General features: G+C 39.7%; 1 protein-coding gene across 1 annotated transcript in view; it reads right to left on the bottom strand.

The window, feature by feature from the left end:
* ppp2r5a (protein phosphatase 2, regulatory subunit B', alpha isoform) overlaps positions 1-19,916 on the bottom strand; it is a 61,044-nt gene that overhangs the window by 11,869 nt on the left and 29,259 nt on the right. Inside the window, exons 3-4 of the mRNA XM_080881926.1 lie at positions 7,732-7,833; positions 7,523-7,615 (exon numbers count right to left, since the gene is read on the bottom strand). Of these exons, the coding sequence (XP_080738052.1) occupies positions 7,523-7,615; positions 7,732-7,833 (195 nt within the window). The remainder of the gene's footprint in view (positions 1-7,522; positions 7,616-7,731; positions 7,834-19,916) is intronic.

The raw sequence follows: 19,916 nt of genomic DNA, 5'->3' as shown, positions 1-19,916 counted from the left end.
ATTCTTCATGGCTTTCATCACATCAAGTGACTGTTTGACACTGCCACATTGTCTCTTGACACATCTTATTATTAAAAACAGATTAAAGTGACTTACATTCACTGAGCCAGCTGTCACCTTAAATTATGCAAACATATATACATAAGAGACAACACATGAGGTGCTTAACCAGCTACCAACATCTTCTCTAACAAGCACAGAGCATGTGTGAGTGAATTCTCTATCATTTAAACAGATTTGAGAGCCCTGGTGTAAAGCAGCCACTTGCATTAACATGCGATGACTCATTATTACAATACTGTTGAAGGGAGCCAAGCCGATGCCACCGAGTTCAAATGGAGTGTTTTCAGGCTCTGATCAGCTTCGGGACATGGCACTCATCTTCCACTAGCATGTCATCAGCACCTCGGTGACAGAGCTGACATCTATTTTTAACTATATCCAGAAAAAGGGTTTCACATGTTGTTCTTCTGCACGGTGCTGATTCACATTCATTCAGCTCAGAACCAAAAATCTGGCTGTTAAACGGCACAACCACTTTCTCTATGCTGCAAATGAGCAGCTAGCTATTAGGCTTTCCTCTGGTTCATTAGAGCACATCCTGGTCATTCCCATATTTCCCAGTTTGTTTCAAACTGTATAGATCACAATTAAACATGAGATACAACAGACAAACTATGGATCATGAAATGTTTGTTTGGTTTAATTTACTTTGAGTTATTTTGAAATGAAAGCAGCTGGTCAGACCACTTCAGCAGGATGCTGAGAAAACAGGAGGTCTAAAATTCTGAGACTCAGAAATCTTCAATATACTATCACAGTGCCTTCACCAGCTGGTTAATGTACTTAATGCAAGATATTCAACTAATGGATACATTTACACATTATATAGTTTATATTTTGTGTGACATTAAGAATAGTCAAAGTCAAAATTTCGAGGAAAAAAGGTCAAAAAGTGGAGATTAAATTTGTTGTTTTTGAGACTAACTATTACTGATTGATTTTTGCTTTTGGGCCATGCATTGTGCTTTACGTGGGGTGGCTGCTAAAGTGGGGTAACCTCCTCTGCAGCCACACCCCAGTGTTTGGGGGACAATCGGACCAACGGCACTTCTAGCTTTCCCCTAATACAGTGGGGCAAAAAAGTATTTAGTCAGCCACCGATTGTGCAAGTTCCCCCACTTAAAATGATGACAGAGGTCAGTAATTTGCACCAGAGGTACACTTCAACTGTGAGAGACAGAATGTGAAAAAAAAAATCCATGAATCCACATGGTAGGATTTGTAAAGAATTTATTCGTAAATCAGGGTGGAAAATAAGTATTTGGTCACCTCAAACAAGGAAAATCTCTGGCTCTCACAGATCTGTAACGTCTTCTGTAAGAAGCTTTTCTGTCCCCCACTCGTTACCTGTATGAATGGCACCTGTTTGAACTCATCATCTGTATAAAAGACACCTGTCCACAGCCTCAAACAGTCAGACTCCAAACTCCGCCATGGCCAAGACCAAAGAGCTTTCGAAGGACACCAGGAAAAGTATTGTAGACCTGCACCAGACTGGGAAGAGTGAATCTACAATAGGCAAGCAGCTTGGTGTGAAAAAATCAACTGTGGGAGCAATCATCAGAAAATGGAAGACATACAAGACCACTGATAATCTCCCTCGATCTGGGGCTCCACGCAAGATCTCATCCCGTGGGGTCAAAATGATCATGAGAACGGTGAGCAAAGATCCCAGAACCACACGGGGGGACCTGGTGAATGACCTGCAGAGAGCTGGGACCAAAGTAACAAAGGTCACCATCAGTAACACACTACAACGGCAGGGAATCAAATCCCGCAGTGCCAGACGTGTTCCGCTGCTGAAGCCAGTGCATGTCCAGGCCCGTCTGAAGTTTGCCAGAGAGCACATGGATGATACAGCAGAGGATTGGGAGAATGTCATGTGGTCAGATGAAACCAAAGTAGAACTTTTTGGTATAAACTCAACTCGTCGTGTTTGGAGGAAGAAGAATACTGAGTTGCATCCCAAGAACACCATACCTACTGTGAAGCATGGGGGTGGAAACATCATGCTATGGAGCTGTTTTTCTGCCAAGGGGACAGGACGACTGATCCGTGTTAAGGACAGAATGAATGGGGCCATGTATCGTGAGATTTTGAGCCAAAACCTCCTTCCATCAGTGAGAACTTTGAAGATGAAACGAGGCTGGGTCTTCCAACATGACAGTGATCCAAAACACACCGCCCGGGCAACAAAGGAGTGGCTCCGTAAGAAGCATTTGAAAGTCCTGGAGTGGCCTAGCCAGTCTCCAGACCTCAACCCCATAGAAAATCTGTGGCGGGAGTTGAAAGTCCGTGTTGCTCGGCGACAGCCCCAAAACATCACTGCTCTCGAGAAGATCTGCATGGAGGAATGGGCCAAAATACCAGCTACTGTGTGTGCGAACCTGGTAAAGACCTATAGTAAACGTTTGACCTCTGTTATTGCCAACAAAGGTTATGTTACAAAGTATTGAGTTGTATTTTTGTTATTGACCAAATACTTATTTTCCACCCTGATTTACGAATAAATTCTTTACAAATCCTACCATGTGGATTCATGGATTTTTTTTTCACATTCTGTCTCTCACAGTTGAAGTGTACCTCTGGTGCAAATTACTGACCTCTGTCATCATTTTAAGTGGGAGAACTTGCACAATCGGTGGCTGACTAAATACTTTTTTGCCCCACTGTATGTACAGACTCAGTTGTTTCTGAAGTCATTTCTCTTTTCTGTTGTTCAGGATTTATTCGCTCCGAGTCCAATTTCAACAGCTTTACAGTTTCACATTACCTGGCAAAACAATGCAGACACAGCACCCATGCATAACTGCAAACATGACTCACTACGTTGAGGATTGAGTGGAGTACAAATTTATAAAATATACATAAATCGCAGAAAACCGACACACTAATTCCAAAGTAGCTATCCAAACTATCTGCAAGATGTTGTGCTGATTTCTTTAAAGCAGGACTGCTTCATAGCACCTGCTAGAGTAACAACATTTCTCCATCAAAGTGATGAAGTAACTCAATTTGTCAGGAGTCATTTTCAAAGGTTATCCACCAACACTTTCTAATGTTTACTTTGTGATAAATGTATGTTATGAAAAAATGTTAACTTATGTAACTGTAACTAAATATTTTATTTATAAGCCAAAACCAAAACAGTGATTAGTCGTTTCCATGAAAATACCCCGAGGGGGTCGGAGCAGCAGCAGGGCTGAAACAATAACTTGATTGACAGAAAATGAATCGCTCTGATCTCTCAGCTGAACTTTATTACACCAGATCGACTATCAGTGATGACAAAATGTTATGTGGATGTGAACATTGGAGGTTTTTTTAAATGAAATGAAAGCATGCTATTCAGACATATTGTTTGTGCCTTAGGTAATATAAATATTTAACAATGACAGGGTGACACTGGATAAAGTCATCGGGAGTATTTTTTCACAAATAAGGGAGGTCTATGTCAGATTTAATTTCATTAACCACTGAATATGTAAAGGAATATATGACAATATTATGAGTCTGCACAGATGACAACCATGGAAACCAGTTATTACTGAATTTAGAGTACATGTTAAAAAACTGGGCCCCTCTGATAGACCTGTCCAGGTATGCTGAGACAACATGAACAGAGACGTACTGTACATGCAAGATGAGTTAAAAACTGACTGCAATGACTTTCAAGTGAAACAACAGCTTTCTATTTGCGTATAAAACCTCAGGCACTCACTGACACTGACCGGACAATGTCACATTAACGGCTCAGCTGTACTGCATGAGAATGACACGGCACTCTGTGTTAGCAGATGTGACTTCAGTTTTTGGGCGTTTTGGAGGTCCTTATTGATTGTCAAATAAATAGCAATGCATAGCTGCTAACAGGGATATCATATTATTGCACCATGCTCATACTTGTGGTTTCTCTCACTTCTTTAATTAGTGCCTCCTCTCCTCTGGCCATCTGCCTCCTGCCTGTGACCCGTGGTGAGAGGACTCTTCAAACAATTAGTCCATCTGTATTCACAAGCTGTTTTGGTTATTTAAGATGACCACACTTTAGTGTGCGATTCAAAACATCAAGTCACATTGTCACATGAGATTTTAATCAAAGGTAGCGCCAAATATAAATTAAAAACAATATTATCAACACTTTTAGATCTGAGATCATAAATGCAGCTGTAGTTGAACGATAAAAAATTATTTATGATGTAGCTGTGCCAAATGTCACAATGAACTGACACCACTGTAGCATGAAGCTCCAGATATTCTGTTAAAATATCTGTTGAAATGACTCCTCCAGTCAGGAGGCAGTTGCAAGCCCAATTCCCCCCAAAAACTAAAACTAAAACTATTTCATGTATGTCACGTTTGCAAATCCTATTGTTTTTACTAACTACCTGGTTATTGTTTGCATTTACAGTTGGGACATTACATGAGATCGTTTTATTTTAGGGCTTTTTTCTGAGTATTGTTTACTCTTCTTCAGGATTTGGTGCTTTTGCAGAACTCTCACTTTCAGTTTTGGTACACTTGCACTATTTTGACATCTAAGAGGGAGTTCTGCTTTCCATTTTTAGCAACCTCTAACTGGTTACATACCATGCTGTAGGTGTTGGTTGATTGCCACAAAGCACTTGTATTTAATTCTGACTGACTTTGTGTTTGCCAGATGACGATGAAAACTTTAAAAGTTAGATGAAGATGATGACCCTGCAAATGCACTTTCTTCAAACATGTCTCAGTTTTTCCACCTTCAGTCGACTGCAGAAATGCTGTGGCATGGCTCCTTGGGTTAACCACCTTACTTTGCTCTGCTACATCAGGCTGAGGAATTACTTTGTCAGTTAACTACTATAAATCTAGCCATGTTAAATGAACAGTTCTTAACATCTTATTATATATTGTTTCCAATATGCAAAATGCTGAGAATATTACAAAATTTACGCCTTCCTTCTTTCTAATTTCAACAATTTGCAAGCATTTAAACAGGGCCGAGTTGTACCCATTTTTTTTGACCTGAGTGGTTTTTGTCATTCTGGTCAAAGCACAAAAGCAATGAGGAAATACGACAGATACTATCAAACTCCTCATAAATAAGTTATGAATGTAACCATCTATCAAGTCACTGAACTGCAAGCCACGAGCAATGGTCTGGTTACATTCTGGACATGCTGCAAATCGATTACAGGAGTCACACAGAGAAACAGCCATATAGTCTTACATATAGTCTTACATAAAACCAATTTACGATCACCAATTAACCTACCCACCATGACTGAATTATGACAGAACACTGTAAACCCCGCAAGTACAGGGAAAACATGTAAACATGAAACAGAAAAGCCCAAACCAACATACTGAAACACCATACCACCGGGGCAAGAAGATCGGCAGAATTCAGTCATAAGGAACTGCACTCCCCAAATTTTCCAACCACAAGCTAACAGTTAGCTTTACATGCATTTCTTTTTATCAGTTTGTTTTTCCCCCTCACTCTAAACTGCTGTGTTTCGTTTTCTGTATAGTCCACACCCATTTTAACGGGGGAAATGGGTGTGGACGTTCAGTGATGCAATAATAGAAACATGAAATATTAATAGAGTGCAAATTAACTGCAGGGTTTATTTTAGGTAGGTATGTAACTAAGGTGTAACGACTAAGTTACGGCAAAGTACAAAGGAAAAAAGTTTTATCAGTATAAGACACAATAAGAAGAATTTTTCCTTGTGTGGTGTTGGAAGCTCATGATTTTGATCATGCGTTTCCTTCCAGAGAGAAAATATTCTTGACCAAAACTAGTGAACCTCTATCTCTTCCTCTAGCTATCCAAGCCTCTTCTGTGTTTTATGAGCACCTTAGAAGTATCTTTGAATACTCAGTCTCATGCTGTGTGTGTATTATGCTAAGGGCTAACAAAGCCTTGCCTTTACTACCACCCATACATCCATCCCACACTCTATGCTTCAACCACAGTACGCTTTCCTTAAGAGTAAACAACTGGCAGCTATTTAAAGCTCACAAACGACACACTCGCATCATGGAAAGTCAGAGCAGGCACCTCGGATGTGCCCCAGCCAGCATTCCAGACCTTGTGGTTCCTTTTAGTTGCTGCTTCACAAGAAGTGAAACATTCCTGCAGTAGGTGGGTACAGATCCAGGACACATGGAGACGAGCTGCAACATATTAACAGTCTGATTCATCTACAGAGAGCACTGAAACCTGTGAACTCCCAAAACACATCACAATGGGCTTTAATGACTCGTGTTATATTTAATCACGCACACAAACTCCAGTAAGATGAGACACCACCTGTAACAATTAGCAGAATCTGTAAATGGTTGCAAGAATTACCTGATCAATAGTTTTTGTCACATTCAAGCAAAAACAGCAAAAATTATAAGTGTCCATTCTTCCTCCCTCTCCACCTCTTTTTGCAGCGAGGTGCTCTCAAACATTCCCAGAGAAATGCTGTCCTGGATTTGCCCTGGAGTCTCATACCTCTCACCTGAGCAGAGATCAGGTACCCAACCTACCCTACCTCTAGACTGAGCGCATCAAAGGAAGTTCATTTCGAATTATAACGTGAATATGCTAAATAACAAAGCAAATAAATAATTATCAAGGACCAAACTATTGCTAAAAGACTTAAAACACAATGGCACTTTCATTTTTTCTAATATGTGCTGGTCAATAATATACAAGCGGAGAGAAATCAGTGAACTCTATATAAACAATATCAGAAAAATGTTCATCAAGAAAGGTTACCATCATTTTTTTGTGAACTGCTAAAGCTGCAAATGTTGTGTTGTAGCAATGCTCCACACATAATGTTCACAAAGGTTTATGTTATCTTGTCTGGTTTTAATTTATTGACCTAAACACACAATTTCTTATTTCTTTGAAATCCCTATAACCTGGTCGTGGTATGGTAATTTAGAAACTGCTTATTTACATCATCATCATCATTATTATGAAAGTTGTCTGAAGTGTTCTTTGGAGGGGACACATACCTAAAAATAATCAAAGGCCTTTAATATTACAACTACACTAATGAAAACAGTGGTTGGAGACTGCTCCTTTTCCTCTAGTGTTGCCAACTCTTGAACCACTTTAGACGTTGTTGCTTTGGAAATGATTTCTTTGAAGACATCTTGCTTTAAAAAAAGGTCTGCAGGCCAGTTTCCATCTGTAATGGGACTTTTTTGTGTCAAAATGGCAGTAACACAGAGTCAGTGTGCTATCAGTCTTCCACTGAATGGAGCCAAGTTAGCAATTGGATTCAATTGAAGCCTGAAAGCATCTGCAGTCAGTCTAAGTTGGACAATGAAGGTTTGGAGACAGGTTTCCTCCCATCAGGTAACCTATGAAATCACATCAAAGCAGCAGGTCTCCACAACTACTTGCAATCAGTAAAATAAATAAAAAGAATAATTCAATGCACCTTCTTTTCAACAAACAAAAACCCACCTGCAGAACAAACTTCTGATCAATATATCTCTTTGCAATGCTGGGTTGGAAGTCTGGATTCTCCAAGAAGCGCAGAAGAAACTCATAGACCAGCTGGAATATCAAGAAAAATTCCAATTTAAATAGGAATATGCATTTTGCAGAGGTTGTGACATAAAAGTATTAAATCAGAGTGGTTCAAATCAGAGAGTGAAACACAAGATCCTTACTTGTATGTGAGGCCATGCAGCTTCCAGAGTGGGCTCATCCTCTTCTGGGTCAAAATCCGGATTGTCACTTGGTGGGAGAACCCGGAAAATATTGGTGCAGATCTGCATGGGAAAGGGAGAGATTCATTAACTTAAAACCAAACCAAATGAAAGTCGAGGGTTTAACTTTTAAGGAGTACATGGAATACAATGCAGCAGAAGAACACAACATTATTCACACGTGTTCTTTACTTCTAAGCTTCTCACAGTGCGACCTGGATTTTCTGGCTTCTCTCAGCTTTTTATGTCTACAGGTTTTTTTCTCGTCTCCATTTTCCCACAAAGTTTTGTTGTGTTTAACCAACGATGCATTTAGTTCCCTGATACTAGCTACCTTATTCAAAATCTGTTACTATAATTGGCTTTCACTAATGCTAATTCTCACACCCCGCCTTGTTTTCTTTTATTTATTTATTTTTTTCAATCGAACATTGTAAAGTAGTGCAAATGATCATCATGTCCTCATAGTGTGACAAAGCTCTTATTGAGTTTAGGTACAGATATTTTGTATAAATATCAAACAACTGATGCTACCTGGTGAACCAAAATAAACTCTATAGTCCACTGCTGTATGGCCTGATTGGAGAGATGAGATCTTAGTGATAAGATCAGGCCAGCTAAAACAGCAGTAGAGAAAGGCATTCAGGTAGGTTTGTGTATTTTGTTGATTGTTTAACATGATTATTTTTTAACTGAAATATCATGGAATTATTCAATGAAATCCTTAATCTATCAATATAATTAAAAACCAAGTGAAGGTGCTGGCCAACACAGGGAACGTCAATGTTTTTGAACACGAAGCCTGTCTCGCTGGTCTGCCCCCTATGCAGGTGCAGGCAAGAGATGAAATGAGAGCTCAGGCTCAGAATAACAGTTAAATATTCCTTCACGGGATCAGAGTTGGAAACCTTGTGAGTTTTATTTCCTCTATATCAATGCTGTGTGTTAAATCTACACTGCAGGTATGTTTTAATTGAAACCCTAATTTTGCCTCTTTTGTAAAATTTGCCACTTGCACAGACTACCTTGTGAGCTCTACACAGAATGATGCAGAAGTATAAATTAAGCTTTAGTCGTCTTGTCTGCACTGAATAGTGTTTGATTGGAGCTTTTTTTTTTGGGGGGGGGGGGGGGGGGGGAGCTTTGCTGTAAAGGATAAGGGTATGCTTGGTTATAACGCAAGAGCAAGAAGAAGCTTTGTAGTAAAAATGAATAAAAAGGCAACCGTTTTATCCTCATTTCTTTATTCTCCATACTTGTACTTCTGCTGCCAATACAGGACAGCACCTGCAAAAAGCCGCTGCCAATTCTGCATGAGTTGCAACCCCTTATTAAAATTCTATAGCAGAGACAATCACCGGTAGACAGGTCACCGTCACCTTGTTATTTTTAGCAAGAGTAAATTTGAGAGTGACACACAGGGCAGCAGGGTGCTGGAAAAGCTACCATTATGTGATTGGATGCACACTGTCACGCTGAAGTGATAAAGACAACATCAAATTAACTATTGGCAGCTGGAAAATCCAACTGACACTAATGGGAAAGGAAGGCAGCAAAGAAATTTAAAACCAGACAGTAGCCCAAATTCTGACAAGCTCAGTAATCCACTGAAAACTTTCTATCCAAATGCAGTTATTACATTTACACAGCAAGTCGGAACATTACTGACATCTTACTAGAACATATAATTAAGGTTTGTTACACAATGCTATCAAATAACCAGATTCTACATGGATTTGAAACTACAATCTATAAGCCTTGCTCTGTTTCTGGGACTCTGTCATAGTCCCAGAAGAACTATAGTAAAGTTACAGCACTTTGATTGGTTGTGAAAACTGCAATTATGCTTACACAAGTTTTCAATTTCATACCTCAAGAGGAATGAAGAGTTGTAATTATGTAGTAATTATTGATCTACAGATTGCAAAAATGAACTGATACTGATGTTTAAAAAGAATTAAAATTCTAATGCTAATTTTTTTACAGTGCACTTCTTCCTCAATAACAACTATATCTGACCTTTTATTTATTTATTTATTTATTTTTAAGTCTTTTTGGCTTTTATAATTTTGCCACCACAAAATTAATGTCACCTTACACATAGGCATCGACCCCTGACCGATATCAGACCCATCCAAAGCAGCAGTTCTGCACAAGTGTCTTAAACTAAGATGTGCAAGATGATCCCACCCTGCTTCAATAATGTTGAGGTCCGGGCTCTGGGGAGGCCAAACATTGACTCATAGGGCTCCACTGTGTTTTTCTATCCAGGTATGCTTTTAGTGCACTGGGATCACTGTAATGCCGAGAAATGAAGCCATTGCCAACCAGATGCTTCCCAGATGGTACTGCATGTTGTATCACAGTGACCTCCTCAGTACATTATTGATTATGATTTATTTGGATTCAAGTTTCGACTTACCACTAGATAAGACCAGTTTCTCATGATTTTCAGGCCAGTTCTTGTGCAAATTGAGATACGTCAGCCTTTTGCTTTGCATCTGTGGTAGATAATTTTTGGGCCTGCCACTTCTTTTGTCCTGTACTCGTCCATTCCCCCAAAAAATTTAAAAGGAAAACCTGCACACCATGCCTATATCTGTCAAGTTTTCTGCCTGATAAACTGCATCATCTTTGGCATTTATCATTGATTCCACCAAATAAATGGCCTGTAATAAAAACAAAAATTTTTTTGTGATAAGCTGCTAGTAACAAAGTGCCTAAATATATCATTTAAAATTGGTTCTTTGCCAAGTTGTCTGTTGTGTGCAGACACAAAACCTTTTCCTTGAGTTAAGTGCCCTTTTTATGCTTGAATGATTTATATTTAAGTGCTTTAAAAAAAAAAAAAAAAAAAAAAAAAACATTCCTCTGAAAATGGTCAGGTACAAGGACTGAAAATGAGTGAATGTCCAAAATAAAAAACTAAAAAGCACATAGGAAAAAAGTGTTGATTATGTGTAGCAGAGATGTACATTTTCTGTGGTTATATGCCGTTTTGATTCTTGTGAATGCAGATTTTCCTTGTGATCCCTTGAGGAAAGTTATAAGGCAGGAACGCTGAGATGGACAAAATTAACAGTTTCTCTCAGAGTGAAATGATTGCTGCCAAAATTTCCATCTGTCACTGTCAAAAACCTCACTTGATGCATTTTTTTATAGGTCAGTGTCTTTGTGGAAAAACATTCACTTTTTATTTCGTGCATGTGAAGCTCCCTTCCGTGACTTGCTCGGCTGTCTCAGAGTTGCCTTTGGTTTTAAAGCCCCTTAAAACATTTCTAAATAAAAAAACACAATGGACATGACCAGATTATAGTCTAAAGCTTCAAGCACATATGCCCAAGAACATGAACAAATGATGATTGCTCTTGCAACAGTACAATCTCTTTCAATTCGATTTATAGCCAAAATGTATACTTTGTTTTGTCCATGGAGCAACAGCCTGAAAGCAATCTAAATTACTCAACTTGGACAAGCAAACAAAACTCTGGACAGCCAGTAAACTCTCCACCCCACTTCTAAGAGATGAAATATTGTTGTTTATTTGTCAGAAATTTTGTAGCCTAAGACAGTGGCTCAAATACCTATCAGATTACATGTGTCCTGTTTGGTGAAGGGGTATAGGAACAACACTTTTTAAAACAGATTTTATCGAACCTACTTTACGATAAAGAAAGGGCTTAAAAAATGCTGAAAATCTTTTATATTGGATTAATGCCGATTTAATCTATGGAGGTTTTTACAGGATTTGTGTCGGCTGAATCTCAGGCCAAGTCTCTCTGAGCTTATACAGAGTTGGTGGGAGTGTCCACTGAGCATGGTAACCTTCAATAACAATGCTTAGGTTACTGTGACATCCAGATGATCCAGCTTTGATTTCATTACTATTTTAGTCTAATTTCACTATTAGCTGAAAGGAATGTATGACGTTCAATCTGGTGATGCCACAGCCCATCCCCTTCAAGGATGAATGAGCCCTTCAGCTCGCCACTGTTCCTGTACTGTGCTGGTATTTGCCTGTGTGTCCTTCCTGTTTCATTAAAAGAAGTCTGATAGTGTTGTGCAGCTGCTTCTGTGAAGATGAAAACACCACCTGGCAATTGAAACTCCTTTACATTAAGCATCTTGTGCATTCTTTAGCCAAATGCTGACAAAATATTGGTAGCCTGAAAATGTTATACTTCTTCAGTTGGAGATTCAGGTTGATTGTTCTTAGGAACAGTAAGAAACAAAAACATTCACTATCTGCCAGACCCAAAGTATCCAGTGTATTTTGGTTTCTAAGCTAAACAGGAAAAAAAAAAAAAAAGATTATGTTTCCCTGTTCACCGACTCATAATATGGCCTGTCAAATTTCAGAAAATAGAGAAAGATGTCCATCACTTGTTCCAAGAGGTAACATGCAAAACCATATTTGGGGTCATTTGCACAGGAACCAGAAATACTCAAATTTAATATACTGGACCTAGCAAGTTTTAGCAAAACCTAGAAAATCTAGGTAATCTGTTTTTAAGCCATCTGGAAAAGAATAACTTTCTGTTCAACAACTAGAAGTTAAAGAACGGATAGCATATCTATATTAAGTGAGGACGTGCTTCCAGCTCCTAACTACTCTGGTTTATTAAGGCTGTTGTGTTTTTAACATGTTTTAATGCTCTGTATATTGTTCTATTTAATCTGAACAAGCACCTAAAAAAAGAAAAAAAGAAAAAAAAAGGGAATGGTCACCGTTGGCCTCTCTCGGTTTTTATTACCACTATTCATTTTAATGCTCAGTTTTAAAACCTTACGAGGTAATGACAGCCCAGCCCATGCAGCAGTATGTTGATGGTAAACCTTATATTGTGGATGGCCTATCTCAGCTGTTCTCCTGACTGAAGTTTGGTCCGGTTACAGCATCCTGCCATGCGATTGCTTTTGTCTCTAACCTTCAGGAAACCATCACGTTAACTTTTATCAAGTGGGAAAAAAAAGTTACCGTTCATCCTCTAGCTTCACTGTGTTTATGTTATGCTAACCATAGCTGTGTAGCTAGGCACCACATAGCACATCATTATATACCAACTAGCCCAACTGCAGCAAAACTAAAAAAGTCACTGCTGTTATTTTTGTCTTCAATTATGTCGGAAGAGAAAGCAGAGCTGTACGTTAGAATTTTTTCAGAAATCTCTCAATCAGAACATAGTATATCATGTTTGGGTAGAAACTAGTGAACCAACTTCCTGCTAACTTCTAACTCTGTTAAATGTAATAAATTCTGTTTTTGTGGATGCCTGGATGTTAAACTTAATTGTTACACCTGGTAGAGCTGCAATGCTGATCATTTTATTAAAGATGAAAGAATTTAGACAGTTTTTAACTCTCAGTGTTGCTGCAGTGTTTGCTTGACTTTGGGACCTGAAGAGGAGTTTGGACCCGGAAACGGCCAAGGACGTCAGACTTAAAGACTAGATAAAGAAGAGACTCATTCAGGTGGTGGCTTATTGTCACGTCGCCAACCTCATTCTTGCAACGAGCCAATTGGCTTCATTGTCTTTGCTGCTCCACTTCTGCACACATAAAGACCACTAAAACAAAAAATAAATAAATAAATAAAAAATTCAAAGCTGAGCTGTTTACAGCCAATAGCAAATACATAAAACTTAGTGATTCTATAGTGACTCCAAATGATTAAACATGGAGGTACCCACGGTTGATCCTCAGTGCAAATACAGCAGCATCCAAAAGTAGCTTTAAATACATACAACACTACATGCATTTCCATCCATTAAAAGACACAGACGCTGTGTTATTTAGTCAAATTCACAAAAGAACACAATAATGGTGGATTAATCTGTAAGAGGAACATTACACAACATATCGCCACCTACTCAGGTTTTTCCAGCAATCCTGAATAATTAGGTACAGGCACATCACATAACCTTATACTTATACCTTCTGCATGATAATTACATGCAACACAGCACATCCAGGTGAGCAATAAACTTTCCCAAGGGGGCACAATTAGGGCTCAACTATAACAGCTACTCTTCTCAGTAGCAGTTTAATATTGACCAGAATTGAGTTCCGCTTGTAGATGTGACCCTCCACAACATCCCTTTTTCTCATGTAGCCTCTTGGGGAAATTCATTTCCACTTATTAAGTACATAAAGATTTACAGCTTCAGGTCTGACCAGATCCGAGGATGCATCACTTGTTTTTAGGTAACTTTCCAGATGCCTGTAAAATATATTATCCTATAGTAGGGTTTCTGCCAGTGTAAATTATAAGGTCCCACTGGACTCTCAAACATGACTTTGATATATTTGTATAATTTAGAAAAAACGTTACAACCTTCAAGTCAGCAGATCTATCTTGTTGCTTGTACACATGTAATGTATTTTTTTATTTAAACATTCAAAAAAGGTAGAAAAAAATAAAGTTAAAAAAAAAAAAAACATTTAAGGGACCCAGAAAATATGATATGGCTTAATACCATTGTGTCTATTCAGCTGAAATCAGTCCACTTATGTCTACTTCAATTAGATTAAATATGACAGATGAAGGATGAAACTTGTGCATCTGACTTCCTCATCGGTCCTCTAGCAGAAACACTGATCTGTAGACTATGCCGAAGTTGATAAGATAGATAAATGACCTCTATTAACTTTTCTTGGTTGGAGACAGATCATTGACTGAGCTGAAATCAGATGACAGCCAAATGCCCACAACATTCAAGAGTAATGAACAAGGAATAATCTGAACCACTGGTAGTAAGGTATTTAACATCTCAGAAGAGCCATAACTTCATTGGCTATTCTTTGTCCTGATTCACACCGTCTATGTAACATATTTCACCACGCAAGCAGCAGGCATGCTTATTTAATTCCCCAAGTCACCACACAATATTGAAAAATAACTACAGTTGGACAAAACAAGACAAAATACTGTAGGAGGATGGCAAATATGGGAGGCGAGTGAGAAATTTTCACGCAGGGGAAAATGAAGCATGTGAAAGTGACGTAGGAGGAAAAAAAAAAAGAAGCTGTTCTTAAGTGACGGTGGTGCAGCTGAAACCAGCGTAGGCTCGCTGATGATGGGAAGCTGGGTCAGTCTTAGGGTGAGCGCAGTAGCAACCAACACCTAGCAACACACAGGATGAGAGAGGGGGAGGAGGATGTGGCAAAAGTGCAAGCACTGAATGCAGTGAATGAAAAATGTAGGAGATCAAGGGAATAAAAGGGGAGTTATCTCATTTTCAGCTAAACCTGCAGTCTTTCCATATGACAAACTAATGAAAACTGTCTGACAGAGGTGAAGTAACACTAATTATAGAGCTGTCAGAAAAGGCAAAAACCACCTTTCACTCAGATGAGAAATCTTCCTGTTGTACTCCTGTGATCAAAGCAGTCCTCTCTGCAGCAGAATCACTGCCATCACTTTAAACACTCACCTCTTCATTATCATGTGACGCCAAGCATGGAGTATGCAGGAGAGCTATTATCAAACCAGTTTTCTGATAGTGCCGCTGCTATTTGTCTAACCTCTTTCAGAAGCCTGTCTGTACAGACAGCTGTGAACTAGGCTTACCCTTTAAGCTCAACCCATGTTTCTCTATTATAAGCAGCACTGACAAATGAGATTATAAAGAAATGACAATGCCAGGAGTGTTTAAAGTAACAAACCTGATAACCTGCTGGTGAGGGCAGGTTATCAGGTTGGCAGAGATCCAACCTTGAAAGAAAGCATCCCCCTTTTGTAAGAATTTATCCAATTCAAGGTTACAGTCTCATAGTCCTACAATGGCTTGTTTTTTTATTTATTTATTACATTTTCTGGTCCCTCAACTCGGTCCGGTTCCTAAAGGAGCTGAGCAGAGGTTTGTTCACCTTCTGGGTGGAGCCCAGACTTCCACACTGCAGCCTGACCACCTGTTACTTATCACCCTCATTAATAACCTACATTTATGGACCTGTTTGTGCACCCAGTCTCTGCCCGATTGTCTGTCTGGAAATCACACTTACCTATGTTACTCATGCAAACTTGTCGATTCCCTGCGCTAACTCCTTTGTCTCCCTGCTTCCTTAGGTGAAGTGTGGACCATTTACCAGAATCAGCTACCCATTTTGGTCGAGCTGGTCCACTTCTCACTTCTGCAAGCACCTTTAGCGGGTTCACCTTCTCAACTCACCTGCCTGCTCCGATGTTCTCTGCTCTTGCGGAAGAACAAAGTAGTGGCCTCTCCCTCAGGATTTCTCCCTCAGCTTTTTAATGCTTCTTTTCCACTAGCACCTACTCGTCTCAAATTAACTCAACTCTACTCTTTTTTTAGGGTTTTTCATTAAATGGTAGTACCTGGTACATTTTTGTTGCCTATTCGGCCAGGGTTCCAAGGGAGCTGAGTCAAGCTGAAAATGTTAAGTCAAAAGACTGCATACCACTGATTTGGCCAGGGACTGACCTCATTGGATGAGTCATGGGAGCAACTTCTCTACAAGAATCAAACCCGCCACATTTGAAACTCGGCATAAATAATTACGTATTCCTATTTTCAGTTTCTACTATAGAAGTATCTACTGAACAATTGTCTAGGCCATGAGCTAACTACTGTAATTTTTCACATTTGTCATGTGGGAAAAATTTGCATATTGTTGAAACTCAATTTCTTTTTCTCATAGTAAGATTTGTCAGGGATTAAATGCATACTTTAAATGTGTCATTACACTGATAAAAAGCAGAGTTAGACTGGTCTGGCCCAGTTAAAATCAAAGTGGGCTGTATGCCTCAATGTCCTACATTGTTTTGTTGTATTTGTGCTGCATACAAATGAGGTCACGGGAACTTTGGACAGCCTTGCTATAACGACCCCACTGACAATGTAGTTGTACTCAACTGAAATGAAACACTACCGAAGCAGAGTTAAGTTAAAATGAGTTCAGGTAACCTGAACCCTCTGCACTCACACTGAATACACCTTGTGAAAAATCATGGGAAATAACTCCTCGAGTCTCCCAGAATACTGGCTCTCTCCTCCTCCGTGGTCTGCCCCAGTTCCCCAGCGTCATCTTAAAGTCATCTCTCAGTTTATATTTAAACCTGTTGATACGCTCTTCTTGACTCGTGCATTTGAGTCTACCATTAACTACTGGTCTACATGGCCCATGACATACAGGGGAGGCTGGGCGCAGCTGTCACTGATTGATTGGTGTCTTACTAACCATGTTTCTACAAACTAAAACGCTAAACAAATTGCATCAGCGTTGACATTTACTGCTATGAAACGGTCATCACTACATTTTGATTTGAGTTGTTGTTTTTTTTGTTTTTTTAAATTGCTCTCCCCGCTTTTCATTCAAACACTTTTCACACATCATGATTGAAAAAGTGCAAAAGCATATTTTGCACGCATCGGATCAAAGCATATTTTAATGAGCAGGCAAATAACTAATAACTTGTATATAAATTATAAATTAACCACAACAGCTATTGCTTTTTAATGGCTTAATATGATTTATTATGATGACTCTAGGAGTGAAATTATAACACATTCTTTTGTTTTGTTTTTATTACTTTGAATTAATATGAAGCAATCTCTCATGCCAGGCCGAGGCAGATGGCAAAATAACCATCTAAAAAGCTTTTATTTACCACGAAACTGTGGATATTTGCCATGTGTGCATGCATATGCGTTTAGCTAGTCAACTGTGCCCTCCCTAGAGACATGGAGCAACATGGAGGCAAGACAGGTGGCGCAAAGATGGTGTTAAGCAAGTAGATCACAACTTGCCATTACTGTGAGAGCATTAAAAGTTTAACCACAAAAATCTGAAAGTCAGCGTAATATTTCTCTTTTAATGGTGAGGAAGCTTGAAGTTTGTGTGCTGTGCAGTTGTAAACAAGTTTTGCTTTTTTGGCTTCTTTTTCTGTTTTAGTTTCAAAAATAGAACAGAACATAAACTCTATGTGTTTAAAGACACATTGGGGTTTGGCAATGCATTTCATATTTCTATCAACTGAATTATGATGACAAGAAAGAAAGACACCAAAGGAAAAAGAAAATATGAAAAAGAAAAGAAAAGGGTCACCCAGACAGAACCAGGTCACTGCACCCCAGCCACCGCAAACCTATGTCTATATTTTTGTTCTAGATCACCCACAACAGCATAAAGAGGAGTGGCCCACAGACCGGCTGTACTTCTGACACTGCCTCCATCTGACAACAGACACTCTCTGCAGGTAGAGAGGCAGTCCATGGACTGCCAATGGACTTCCCACGTGCTACTACCGCTAAACCATTAACTGAGTAATTGCACTGTTAAAAACACCTTAAGAGTTACAAATTTCACATAAATCAAACCCTAAATCAGTAGCTTTAAAGCATGACATGAACTGCTGCCCACATTAGTAAGTAGACTCCTCGACTCAGCTGTGCCTGTGCTCACGGGTATCCATCATGATGATCTGCAGTGTGGAGTGAATCACTGCAGCAGTGACTGTTGTGTTTCTAAATGCTGCACATGACTCATTACTGTACTGTGGGAGGAAATCGGGCTGCTCAGGCCACCGGCTGCAACCACAAGTCTATACCATGATAAAACCTAGTATGTCCAGCTCACTATTCTTACCTTTGAATCATACAGTGGGGCAAAAACGTATTTAGTCAGCCACCGATTGTGCAAGTTCCCCCACTTAAAATGATGACAGAGGTCAGTAATTTGCACCAGAGGTACACTTCAACTGTGAGAGACAGAATGTGAAAAAAAAAAAATCCATGAATCCACATGGTAGGATTTGTAAAGAATTTATTCATAAATTAGGGTGGAAAATAAGTATTTGGTCACCTCAAACATGGAAAATCTCTGGCTCTCACAGACCTGTAACGTCCTCTGTAAGAAGCTTTTCTGTCCCCCACTCGTTACCTGTATGAATGGCACCTGTTTGAACTCATCATCTGTATAAAAGACACCTGTCCACAGCCTCAAACAGTCAGACTCCAAACTCCGCCATGGCCAAGACCAAAGAGCTTTCGAAGGACACCAGGAAAAGTATTGTAGACCTGCACCAGACTGGGAAGAGTGAATCTACAATAGGCAAGCAGCTTGGTGTGAAAAAAATCAATTGTGGGAGCAATCATCAGAAAATGGAAGACATACAAGACCACTGATAATCTCCCTCGATCTGGGGCTCCACGCAAGATCTCATCCCGTGGGGTCAAAATGATCATGAGAACGGTGAGCAAAGATCCCAGAACCACACGGGGGGACCTGGTGAATGACCTGCAGAGAGCTGGGACCAAAGTAACAAAGGTCACCATCAGTAACACACTACAACGGCAGGGAATCGAATCCCGCAGTGCCAGACGTGTTCCGCTGCTGAAGCCAGTGCATGTCCAGGCCCGTCTGAAGTTTGCCAGAGAGCACATGGATGATACAGCAGAGGATTGGGAGAATGTCATGTGGTCAGATGAAACCAAAGTAGAACTTTTTGGTATAAACTCAACTCGTCGTGTTTGGAGGAAGAAGAATACTGAGTTGCATCCCAAGAACACCATACCTACTGTGAAGCATGGGGGTGGAAACATCATGCTATGGGGCTGTTTTTCTGCCAAGGGGACAGGACGACTGATCCGTGTTAAGGACAGAATGAATGGGGCCATGTATCGTGAGATTTTGAGCCAAAACCTCCTTCCATCAGTGAGAACTTTGAAGATGAAACGAGGCTGGGTCTTCCAACATGACAATGATCCAAAACACACCGCCCGGGCAACAAAGGAGTGGCTCCGTAAGAAGCATTTGAAAGTCCTGGAGTGGCCTAGCCAGTCTCCAGACCTCAACCCCATAGAAAATCTGTGGCGGGAGTTGAAAGTCCGTGTTGCTCGGCGACAGCCCCAAAACATCACTGCTCTCGAGAAGATCTGCATGGAGGAATGGGCCAAAATACCAGCTACTGTGTGTGCAAACCTGGTAAAGACCTATAGTAAACGTTTGACCTCTGTTATTGCCAACAAAGGTTATGTTACAAAGTATTGAGTTGTATTTTTGTTATTGACCAAATACTTATTTTCCACCCTGATTTACGAATAAATTCTTTACAAATCCTACCATGTGGATTCATGGATTTTTTTTTCACATTCTGTCTCTCACAGTTGAAGTGTACCTCTGGTGCA

Source organism: Rhamphochromis sp. 'chilingali' (assembly GCF_963969265.1).
Source record: "Rhamphochromis sp. 'chilingali' genome assembly, chromosome: 5".
Classification (NCBI taxonomy): Eukaryota; Metazoa; Chordata; class Actinopteri; order Cichliformes; family Cichlidae; genus Rhamphochromis; species Rhamphochromis sp. 'chilingali'.
This window is presented reverse-complemented; position numbering and strand designations above follow the sequence as displayed.